Source organism: Melospiza melodia, chromosome 16, assembly GCF_035770615.1.
Source record: "Melospiza melodia melodia isolate bMelMel2 chromosome 16, bMelMel2.pri, whole genome shotgun sequence".
NCBI classification, from domain to species: Eukaryota; Metazoa; Chordata; class Aves; order Passeriformes; family Passerellidae; genus Melospiza; species Melospiza melodia.
In genome coordinates, this window is record NC_086209.1 from 9,472,200 (window position 1) to 9,484,257 (window position 12,058).

The 12,058-nt window shown below is 42.0% G+C and overlaps 1 protein-coding gene across 1 annotated transcript; it reads right to left on the minus strand.

Annotated features, from left to right (window-relative positions):
- Positions 1 to 7: 7 nt before the first annotated feature.
- ATG4A (autophagy related 4A cysteine peptidase) lies at positions 8 to 11,884 on the minus strand. Its single transcript, XM_063170557.1, has 13 exons — positions 11,790 to 11,884; positions 10,293 to 10,403; positions 9,069 to 9,140; positions 8,445 to 8,543; positions 7,123 to 7,224; positions 6,527 to 6,599; positions 5,593 to 5,672; positions 4,422 to 4,609; positions 4,241 to 4,319; positions 3,180 to 3,325; positions 2,545 to 2,601; positions 1,610 to 1,721; positions 8 to 1,297 (listed from the first exon to the last, which is right to left on the minus strand). The coding sequence occupies exons 1-13, from the start codon at positions 11,797 to 11,799 to the stop codon at positions 1,233 to 1,235; spliced, it is 1,194 nt and encodes a 397-aa protein (XP_063026627.1). The 5' UTR covers positions 11,800 to 11,884; the 3' UTR covers positions 8 to 1,232.
- Between the last annotated feature and the right edge of the window lie 174 nt (positions 11,885 to 12,058).

The following is a 12,058-nucleotide window of genomic DNA, read 5'->3' on the forward strand; positions in this document are numbered from 1 at the left end:
TTCAGGATTTCTCTGCATGGTCATTTATTACTGAAGATGAAAGTGTGTGACTCACGTGCATTACACTATGGTGACAAAGTGATCAGAATGGGGACTGTGATAGTAAAAAGGAACTGTAGAATGAATTAAAAGATCTTTGCCTTTATTCTGAGCTGGTTTTCTCAGAGCTGCTACAGAGATACTCTTTCTAAAAAGAAACAAAACTGCACCGGCTCTGCTGATAAAACTGGAGAATTAAGGCACTTTTACCAAAACAGATTTCAAAAGGCAACAAGTCAAAACCCAACAATTAAGTAATTTGCATATGCCTATATATTAAGTTTTAAGATAACCTGGGTTATATTTAGTTCACACAAACAAATTAACAAAATATAGCAGCATACAACCTATGAAAAGCTTAAGAAATTTATTAGATGCACAGATAAAGTGCAGTAACAGAGATACTTGTGTAAATCTTTTTTAAAATAAATAAGGTACAGTTAAACCACCTTTGACTCTCTTTAGCTCTGGAAGAAAAGTCAGCCTAAGTTTTAATGATTGAACTTTAAGGTCAAGGTGAAATATATCATAACTATAACAGTGGTTGTGATCTGTATCAACTCTTGGAGGCTCCTGTTCCTCTTGAGGTCTCCCAGAAACAGGAAGGCTATTGCAAAATGGATACGTTAGACATAGTTCCTTTCACAGAAACATTTTTGTCATAAAGTGTGGTTGCTCAAATACATGTTAAAATATTTAACAAGGAAACAATTTTCTCCTGATCCAGTTGATCTTTTAAACAAGACAATGCATTTTTTCTATGATGCAGCCCACAGGAAGGAACAGAAGTAGACATCCTCCTTAACTGAAGACTCTTGCTTTAAGAACTAAACTATTGCATTATATGAGAGCAAGAAATACCCATTTTGTGTTATCCCTTTCTCCAAACATACAGCCCACTGACAGACTTATTTTTGCCTTAATCTCAGAGGTCCATTTGTCTTCAAGAAAGACACACATTAAGAAGAGGTTCCCTTTCAGGGTCTTATAATAAAATCTTTCAGTGCCTTTCCATCTGGGGAAGCTCTTTGACAGAAGGAACTGTCCCTGTAGGAGTTTTGGATGATACCAGATGTTTGTGCTCTGTTATCCATGATTTCAGGCACTTTTGGGCTAACATGGCTGTGTAATTTATGTCAATGCAGTAATACCAGCAATGTGTTCAATACTCAGATGGGTCACCACAGTTTCCTTCATACACTCAGGATTTCAAATTCTTCTTCCAATTCAAATAGCTTGTCAGTAGATTCAATAAGTTCTGAAAAATAAATTAAACAATTTAGAATGTGAAGACATGCCTGATTTTGTTTACTAAAAAAACCCTCAAACCTCCCCCCATCCTTCTGAAATGCTGCCTTTGAAATATTTTCAAAGACTTAAAAATATCTTGTGCTAACACATGTAAATTGGACACGGCCTGTTAGGATAACTGATACTCTGTAAGAGCAAGGCATTCAATCATGCAGTGATTGCCTGATCCTCAGGAAAGCCCAGTTATTCCACCTGTGGTGGTTCTGCTGCTGGCTGAGGAGCCCCACTCTGTGCCCAGAGCACTTTCAGTGTACCACACCTGCTCCTGTGGTTGTCACTTCTGGCTTGCTTGGAGGTATGAAAGGAGGCCAGTGGGGTGGGTGCTTCTGCACCAGCTCAAACATCCGCAGGCTCTGCTGCTTTAGAATCTCCTGAGGACAGAATACAAACCAAAAACCACTTTTAGTATTGTGTATCTATCAAAGAACAAAGGTTGTAAATTCCTGTTAGGTGAGGTACCTGCCATCATGAATCACAGCTTCACACATCTCTAGTATTGTCCTACTTGAAAACACACCTGGAAGAGGGATCTCTTAAACTCCTACAAGTTACCAGTGCATTATAACGAGCTTTTATACATCTACAATTCTGTTTATATGGAGCAAACACATAGCAAGAACATACTTCTGCCTTTTAAAAATAAATTACCTGCTTGGACCTCTCTGTGTTCCAGTTTTATGCTGATCAATGGGAACAAAAACCAGATCTATCTACTCAAAAAAATCCAAGAGATTTTGGAAGATAGGCTTTGATCAGGAGAAACACGTTATTGAAGCAAAATTTCACTGCTATCAGATGAGCTCCAGCATATCCTCTACTTCAGTTATTTGCAAACTGTTTCCTGTAGCCTTTTTTTAAATAAATGCTTTTGGTTGGTGGTACTTTATTTTCACATTCCTGTTGCTTAATATTCCAGCTGCTTGCTGTTTGTCAGTAAATGACTTAGGTATGAGCCACTAACACAGTACTGCTAACAGAAGACAAACTCACAAGGGGGGTGGATGCACTTCTTCTCCCAGTGCCAGGGCTCAGGGTTACACAATGCTGAACAAGCTCCATCAGCAGTGTCAGCCCTCCCTGATCATTAGTGCCACCTTCACTGGGGATCATTAGATTTGCAGGCCAGGAATTTCCATTAACCAAAAAAAGAACAGTATCCATGATTTCATACAGGTGAAAAGATAGTAGTATTACCTTTTGTACAAGACTACACCAGTTATCAAAATCACATTCTTCTTTGCAAAAGAAGCCCTAAGGAAAGAATACACAGTAATATTAAATACAGTATGTCAATGAGCAAAGATGCTGTGGTATCTATTGTGTGGGTTATATCTTGTGACAATCACCCATAACCCAACCAAAGGACACTGGCACGAGATCAGACTGAATTTCTTCAACTACCACAGTATTTTTGTGGTCTATACTGGATTCCTTCTACAAGTAATTCCACTTGAAGATTTGTAGATTAAATAAAACAAGCTCAGGTGAGTATCTTCTTGAGAGCAACCACTGCACAGATGATAGTGATGGAATAAAATAAGGAAACATGATTCAGTTCCTTGCTTTGACTTTCAAACTACTTCTTGGAAAAGGTCTGTGTTGCCCAGGAAAGAAACTTAATTGGCTCCCCAAGATACAAACAGTTGGTTCCTGCTTGAGCTAAAATTAATGTATCCTATGCAGTTCAAGTACTGTGTGTTGAATTTTAGATTGCACAAGAGTGCCCTGAGATCTTGACTGTGATCAAGGAAACATGGTGCTGCCCTTACCAATACACAGAGGTATTGCTCTGAACAAAGTACACACATTTATCATTTTCTAACACCTACTAAAGCTACTGAAGGGTCCAAATTCATGATCTTCATTCTGTGAGGGGCTTGCTGGCAGTGGAAGCTCTTGTCATCAACTGTGCCATTTTCTTCTGAATCTACAAAACTCTGAGTGGTGTGAGGGTCCAAGTAGATCAGCTCATTGCCTGGAGGGGTAAAATCCACATGGTGATAACAAGCAAGAAGCAGTAATAATCACTTATTCCATCCAGACTTGTAAAACATAAATTGGATTGTCAGCACAGTCCATATCTCAACTCTCTAGCTAGGGAGTCTTTAAGAGAACTGTACAACAAAAGGCACAACAGTATCCCACAGGGAATTTAGTATAATTTTCCACTGTTACCTTTTAGGGTGGATTTTTTTTTCTACCTTTGTCACATACTTTCCTTTATCTACATGAAGTGCAGTACATTTTTTAAAAATCTCAACTGCAGTAATCCTTAACATTCCTCAGATCAAAGATACAGGATGACCACAAATCCAATCTGTAATCCCATTAGGCATTCACCCAGAAATTGAACAAATAAGTCTGACTAAAACAGCTCAGGTTTTACAAAAGAGAACAAAATATCCAAGGAGTTACAGATCAAACCAGGGTAAAATATCAAAAGCTGAATCTAGGATCAACTATTGCAATAATTAATAAAGACATGGAAGAAGGTGAAAGACATACTGCTTTGAGAAAAAATTGAAAAATATGAGACAATAATTTAAGAAAGCCAGGAAGCAAAAGAATAAAACAAGACACTCTTCACTAGAAAGTATTAATGATTAGAAAAAATACAGTATTTAAGTAGCAGTGACATTTCACATTTTTTGAATGCTATCAACTTTCCTTAGTGTCTTGTTTTGCTTATATCATTCCATATTTTTATATCAAGCTTTGCTGCTTCTTTTCTGTTCCTATAAGGATGGTCTCATACTGTTCCTGAAGTGTCTGAGGTATGTTTCTTCTTCTCCATTTTCATGCTTAAAATGCTTACTACTGCCCCTTCCCAAAGAAAATCCTTTCTCTTTCAGTCATATGGATATTTGGAGTAAGTTTCTTTCTTCCTTACCTAAAAATCCTATAAAATAATAGGCATTATTGGGTTTCCCTCCTAATGCTCCCAAAGACTGTGGCATCTTAAAGCATTCCTAGGAGTCCAAAGAGAGAGAAATTAAATTGATTTGTTTATTGATGTACAAGATACCTGAACTTTTTCACATAGACAAAGAAGTGACTGAAGAATGCCTTACTTTAAATGCATCAATATACACTGGGTTGATGTGATTAATCCCCAGGCGCAGAGGGATAATGAGCAGGAGGGGCTTCCAGCCTGGGCACAATCCTGCTGTGTTCTTGTTTGGGCCCAGAGCACTCCTGTGCAAATGTGCACTGCTGTGGGCAACACTGCTGCTCTGGGCAGGGCACCAGCACATCTTCTCTGGAGGATGAAAAGAGACATCAGTGAATGCACACAGCAACACAGAGCAGATCTTTCAATCATGAATTAAATTGCTTTTCCAGACAGCTTTATAGAGCTCCTGTTTTAAGAAAAAAGGAGCAGGGCATGGAAATCCTGACTATTTAGTAGAAGTAATTCTGGCAGTCAGTGTGTGTGCTGGCACATTAGTGAGACATGGGAAAAATGAAGGGATGAATGTTTAAGACTGAAGTTGCATTTACTACACGCAGTATTAAAGCTGTCAAGCTTTGCCTGGGAGATGATACAGCAGGGAGGAAGCATTAGAAACTCTTCAGGGAACTCTTCCCTTCCAGTGATGTAGACAAAAAATAAGCAGAAGTAGGGACTAAAGTAGAACCAGGCTGTGGATAAATAGCACTTGTAAACCTTACAGTTTATAAGTTGAAAGTGGGCCACACATTTCTGAAGGATCTGCCCTTCATTTCCCTTTTGCCTGACAAAAGCAAATTTCTGCCAAACTCTCTATTACAAACAATTCTCTGTATTTTTACATACTGCAACTTCATCCCATTGCTGGAGTAGGAGTTAAGGAAGAACAGACCAAACTCCACTTTCTCATCCACATGGTATGTGAGCTGGTCACCAAAAATACCTCACTGTTCTGTGCTAACTTTACTTCTGGAAGCCCCAAACCTGAGTATCCATTTTCTTTATTCCTTTTCTTACCCTGGGAACACATAGGGATGGTGCCAAGATTTTGCTCATACTTAGATACATTCAGAAGAGTGAATTCAAATAAAAAACTGTCACCAAGGAAATAATCACAGAATCATCAAATTATTTAGGCCACAAAAGACCTTTAACATCATCAAATCCAACCACTACCCTAATGCACCCAGAAGTAGTTTGTCCAAACAATTAAATTTGCCATGAGCTGGAGCAACTCTTCATTATCTGCTGAGACACTAGAGCAGTCCTGCAGAAACTCCTGTTTCACTTACTGATGTCCTCGATGACCACTGTATTGTCCATAGACACATAAACTGCTAATGAATTCCATTCATCAAATAAAGCAAGTTTCCTAGAAAACACAGAGGCAATAATTATTAAAAGCTTACTAGGACCATGAGGATAGCTTTTAACTCAGGAGAGTTAAATAGGTCTTGAGTAAAAAAAGTCACTTATTTGGAAGAAAAATTTGTTGGGTTTTTTAAGTGTCCATGCAATAAAAAGATAACTTTCAGTGTTTAACATATTTAGAAAAAAATAATAATGAGTGGTTCCAGGAAAAGCACACACACTGTATCATGTGAAAGCTGTTTTGTCCTTTTGCCAAATGCAGGATAGTAACAGCTCAACCACATGATCAGGTTTATTACTTTTTATTGCAATTAACAGATTCCACTGTGGGATTCTGCCCATGGTGCCTAACATCATGCAGAGAAGAAAAAAATTCCTATGCCAGTTTGTCCACATTATTCTGTGCTTAAGAAGTTCAGTGGAACTATTTCAGGTTGTTAAAAGCCAGAGCAGCTCAAGATTTTGGAACCCAAAAGTTAGGAGGGTGGCATAATAGCACACAGGTTTCTGTCCACTTGGTGTGACATCCAGAACTCTGGGGAAGGGAGCTCTCAGGCTGCACAGGCAGTGCTGGGTGTCTAAAATAAGCCTGAAGAACTGGTATGTGAGTCAAGAAGAATTTGTAAGGGAAGGGAGCTGGAGGCCAGGACATCCTTGAGCTCCTTTGTCTCTCCAGAACATGTCTGTGCCAGGGCTGCAGCAAATGGCACCCAGGAGCTGCAGGATGGGACATTCCCTATCCCTCAGCAAAGGCAGCTCTAGTGAGGCCTCCAGGCCAGGAGCAGCTCCCATGTTCTCCCCAGCAGCCTCAGGCAGCCCCAGGAGCACATCCCAGGAGCCCCTGCCATGACTTACTTCAGCACTTGAGCAACTGTATTTGGTCCAAACCACTCTCCAATGGACTTCCCCTCTCCAACACCCATCTGTGCTGTTGTGGAAAGGGAAAACACACACAGGAAAAACCACAGAGAGGCTGGTCACAGTCTGTGTCACACAGCATGGCCTGCCAACACCTTCACAAACACTCCAGAGCAAGCTGTATTTAGCAACAATTATTTTCTCAACCTCTACTCTTTTCAACACTTAATGACTGCTGGTTACAGTTTAGGAACAGTTTGTTCCTAAACTGTAATGACAACTACAAATATGTCCTCACTTACAAATTATTTCTATATACAATAACTTCTATGACTGTCTATTTGAACACTATCAACTCTCCTACCCAAAACCTGCACACTCTATTCTAGAACACAGATTTATTTAAGTCTAAGTATAATATTTCTGAATTATTATACTTTGTACCCACTTGCATACATTTTTATTTATACGTAAAAATACACATTGTCTTCATAATCACTTTTTTAAAATGTTTCATTAACTTACTTCAAACAAGAAAGTTTCAACAGCATAGGAATTTCAGCAGACAAAAGGAAGTAGATGTGTGTTCTTACCCATTTGGTGGATGGAATAACAGCAATCTTTTCTATCCAGAAAGCACCGTAAGATTCTATGATATTCTTCTGGTTGCTTTTTGTGTTTTTCCCATTGCCAATCTTTCAGGAAAAAAGTTATACAGATTAAAAAATAATGCTTTCATTGTACTGATCAAATTTCTAGATGGCAGAAAGCCATACAATGAGATTTTAAGAGACAATCCATCTCTAATATTTACATTTTCTTTAGAGATCCTACAAGTCACACCTTGTCATTTATTACCAAGCTGCCCTTTATCTTTTGTGTGAAAACTGGGAAACTAAAATAATAATGCCAACTGCAAGTATATCCCAAATGATCACTGCTGAGAATTGATAGCTATTGCTCTATGTGAGCTTCCAAGACTATTTAAAACTATCTGTTCTGTTCAGACTTTATCAGATTTGCAAACATTTGTAGGATTTGTAGACTCATAAAGCAAAATCCAAACACAGTGCTGGCCCTCTCCCACAGCAAAATCCAAACCATGGCTTTGCCACATGAGCTTCTAACATAAGGTAATTACCTCACATTTACTAACAGAGAAACACATACACAGGGCTGATGCTCTTTAGATCCATACTGCAAGTTAAAGATTAGTTTTTCTCGGGTAGTTATGTTTGTTTGCCAACTCTTTCAGTTAAATTTTTGCACTACCATTTTGTGTATTCAGTTATTAAAGTGGTAAATCCAGACATTGTGCTGCCACAGAAAGTGTGCCAAAAGAGCACAAGGATCACAGACCCAGCCACAGGAAGGTTATTGACAGGAGAGTGTCACACAGAGCACACTATGACACTCACCTGTGGCTCTGGGGATATGGGGTGTCAGTACAGAATTACAGGCACTGGTGGGGTCTGCTCTGGGGTCTGGACTCAGGCTGATGATGGGTGAGTGGTTGTGAAGTACTTTGTGTGGAGTCTATCACTCTGTCACTACTGACACCATCACCCTGGGCTAGCATTTTCGTGGCTATATAATGAAAAGAGGGGAAGATGTAGCAAGTTTTCCCTTAGCTTCAACTTGGGTATTCCTCAAAAAGATTTATTTTATTTATTTATTTATTTATTTTAAAAAATAACAACAGTGGGATTCCCTATCTGTCCTTCCTCTGTTTTTGTTTCTCTGCTTAAGGCTGACATGATTTTGCCCCATCAGACAAAAATAGTTCAACAATAACTTTATCAGGGCATCAAAGAGTTTCATTAATAAATTTAGGTTTTATGCTTTTATGGAAAATGACAACAAAAATGAAACAGCCTCCAAATAACACAAAAGTTGCCTCAGCAACAGTACTCACCTCTTCCTAAATGTCTGCAGATCAGTGCCTGGGCCAGCATCATCTGCCCACACCTCAGCATGCATCCCCAGCCCGCGTCAGACGAGGGACCGGTGCCTCCTGCAAACAGAGGGGCTCAAATCAGCACGGGCTGTGCATGGAGCCAGCTCTGAGAGAACCCACAGAAAAACCTCTGAGAGCTGAGACCCACAGGCAAACCTCTGAGAGTCGAGACCCACAGGCAAACCTCTGAGAGCTGAGACCCACAGTCAAAGCTTTAACAACTGGAACTCACAGTCAAACCTCTGAGAGCTGAGACCCACAGTCAAACCTTTAACAACTGGAACTCACAGTCAAACCTCTGGCAGCTGCCCCACAGCTGAGGGGGAGCCAGCCTGCCCCACTGAGCCAGCTCCTTTCTCCCACAGTGCTGCTGTCACTTCACTGCTTGCCCCACAAACATGAGGACCTGATTATATACAGGTACAAGCAAACACTGATTTTAATAGCTTTAATCTTTTGTTTGCACACACAGTTAAATTATGATCAAAATGTTCTAGCAGTGTAAAAATAACTTTTCAGTCCCCAACATCATCACTAATCCTGCTAATCCATAACCAGGCTGCTGGAGTGCTGCATACTCACCAATAGGTGAAAACTTTCTTCTGTAAGTGAACCAGAGACGAGCACTTATATCCAACAATAACTTAGATTTGTCTGGAATAATTTTAAGAGGAAATACATTATTAAAACAGACTTAAAACTGAAAAATTCAAATTATCCCTGTACAGTTAATATATAGAGTGCATGGAAGGCTCCTATAGCTTTTACAAACAAGACCCTTAGTACTTCAAACATTTTTTAGCAATTTAAACACAGAGAGCTTTTGCAGACTGCTAATTAAAGTTAACTTATTAAGGATGAAATAATTACTAGCCAATGAAATTTTACAAAGTGCTTGGAATGACTATGCCCAGCCTGAATAAAACAACTCTGGAGAACTGTCCTCAGGAAAGAACTGGTAAAGCAGGTTAAGAAGTTCTACGTGCAAATCAACATGGAATTATACATTACCTCCAAACCCAACAGAAAGTGATTTTAAGAAAAGGTTAATAATGTTAAATTGAATGAAACCTCTCTTTTTTCTGTTTGTTTAAACACATGCACTTACAGAATCCTCCAAAGGCTCTGAAGAATGCTTAAGAATCCTGTTTGCTGCATTTTCCCTTGGCTGTGGCTCAGACTGGCTGGCTGGCTTTTCCAAAGGATTCTCCAGCTGATCAAGGCTGCCTGCAGCACCCTGGGCTGTCCTGCATTGGTGGCCACTGCCTTTGACATGTAACACAGGAGGATGGCCCTGTCTTCTCCCCAGGGAGCAAAACTCATTTCTGAAACCTTATTTTTATGTAAACACATTACTCTGCTCTAACTTTTAGGCCATGTACTTATTTTCACTAAAATGCAGTACGTGCCATAGACTAACTTATTGTTGTTACTTGAAATATCATTTCAGTTGCAAGTAACAGGCTGTGGACAGCATCCCTCATAGGAAAATGACATCAGTAATGCTGAACATTTCCCAAAAGTAATTTATATATTCATTTCTGAGTCCCTGTGTTGTGGAGACTCACATCTGAGAGCTTCTGCTATGAGTGTGACCATACTGCATGAATTATCATGGGAGGACACTGGCCTTGGTTCTGGTTTCTGGACAGGAGGAATTCCACTGCTTACACCTGGTGTCTCACTGATGGAGAGCAAACTTCCCTCATGAGACATTCAGGGAACACAAGGAAATCAGGAGCTGTTGCTACATGTGAATCTATGAATATTCTACAGATGTTACAGATAATTTAATTCTAAAGATACCTGTGTTTAGGTGGTGTTGCCTTCCTAAAATCCACACTGGCTCATCAGTTTCTGGAAATTCTTCTAAGTAGTCTGACAAAAGAGTGATCTGGTTTTCATACCTAGACAAAACTGAACAGGAATACACAAAATTCAAACTCCATTTTATCCCCTTGTTCCTTTATACCCAACCTGGAGCTCTCAAACTGAACTAGTTTGTAGTAAGTCTTTACAGCCTTTGGGGCTTCTGAGCAGTGCTGCCAGCTGCTTTTAATTTTCTCATTTAAAAGCTGTTCTGACACTGAAATAACCAATGCCTTGGTTTTTATTTATATCCTCAGTGAGTGCTGAGAGAACACCAGGAATAACACCTTTATAAGCTATCTCACTGAAGCCAGTGACAGAAGTTCAGGGTGACTGCAGTGAGGATGAGATTTGATTCAAGATAATGGGGAAAGGGAAAAAAAAAAAAAAAAAAGGCACCACAGCTTGATCTGGAACATAGAAAAAATACAAATCAGAGTGATTATGGCCTCATGCTTAATGGAAAGCATGTGAAAAGTGTTAGCAAGACTGGGCTTTACTTTCCCAACTGGAGATTTGAAACACTTAAGAAAAAAAATAGATGTATTAATGTTATTATTCAACACCATATCTATTTAGTGAAAAATAACAAATGATAATTAATACTACCAAAAGAAGACAGTCCAATTATTTTCTAGATCATTAAAATGGTGCTTTTTGGAAGAGTGCAAAAACCCTTCAAGTATAAAAATTAATGTAAAATCATATATATAAAGTAAGATTTCACTTAAAAATAATATACATTCCAGCGATCAGAAGGGAGCTGCACCACCGTCTGGCTGGAGCCCGGGGCCAGCAGCGCCGAGCCCCGACCCTGAGCGTGCCCGCAGGCAGGGGTGAAACACCGCGCCAGGCTCCTCCAGCCCAGCAAAGCAGCTCCTCGCCCCGTGCTCTGCATTCCCCGGCAGAAAAGCCGCCGCTCACTGCACTTCCAGAGCAAAATATCTGCTTTTTACTCCAAAGACTTAAGACACTCTGGACCCCCGAAGTCCAACCGGAGGCACCTGCCCTCCTTTCGCAGCCGCCTCTCCCGCCCCCGCTGCCGTCCGACGCCCCGGAGCACTGGCGAAGGCACCGCCGGGGTTTCTTTTCCCTCGCCGGGATCCCCTTCCCGGCGCTCCCCCACAGCGCTCCCCTCGAGCTGCGGCGCCTCCCGGAGCGGCGCTGCCAGACCGGGCTCCGGCCCCGCGGCTGAGGCCGCTCCGCGCCCCGGCCGAGCCCCCTCACGCCCAGGCCCCCTCCCGACCCCCAGCCCCGGCCCTGGGAGAGGCCGCGGGACCCCAAGCACCCGGCGACCCCTCCGGCACCGCGCCGGCTCCTGTCCCTCAGCCCGCGGGCATCTCCCGCCGCCGGGAGCCCCGCTGGATCCCCGGAGCCCCGGCCTGGCCCCTCAGCGCCGCCCCGGCAGCCGTGCCCGCGCCCCGCGCCCCTCACCGGCCTCCATCCTCCCGCTGTCACCATCCTCCTCCCCTTCGCCCCGACACGGAGACACAACACGGCCGCGCCGCGGGGCGCCCTGGGAGCTGCAGTCCCGCCGCCGGCCGGGAGCGCACCGTCCCCGCGTGCAAGGGACTACAAAGCCCAGCAGCCCCCGCGGCCCGGGCGGTGAGAGGAGCAGGCGGGCAGGGGCGATTGGCTGGACTGGGCGCCGGCGCCCTTCTGATTGGCGGTTTGCGGGCTTGGCCCCGCCCCGCGGGCGGGCA

Bases quoted from the DNA above. Each gene is read 5' to 3' on its own strand.
- ATG4A (XM_063170557.1), bottom strand. The intron at 6,600-7,122 runs GTAAGAACACAC...TTTCCACAACAG, and splicing joins TTATTCCATCCACCAAATGG to CACAGATGGGTGTTGGAGAG. The intron at 1,722-2,544 runs GTAATACTACTA...TTCTGTCCTCAG, and splicing joins GGTGTAGTCTTGTACAAAAG to GAGATTCTAAAGCAGCAGAG.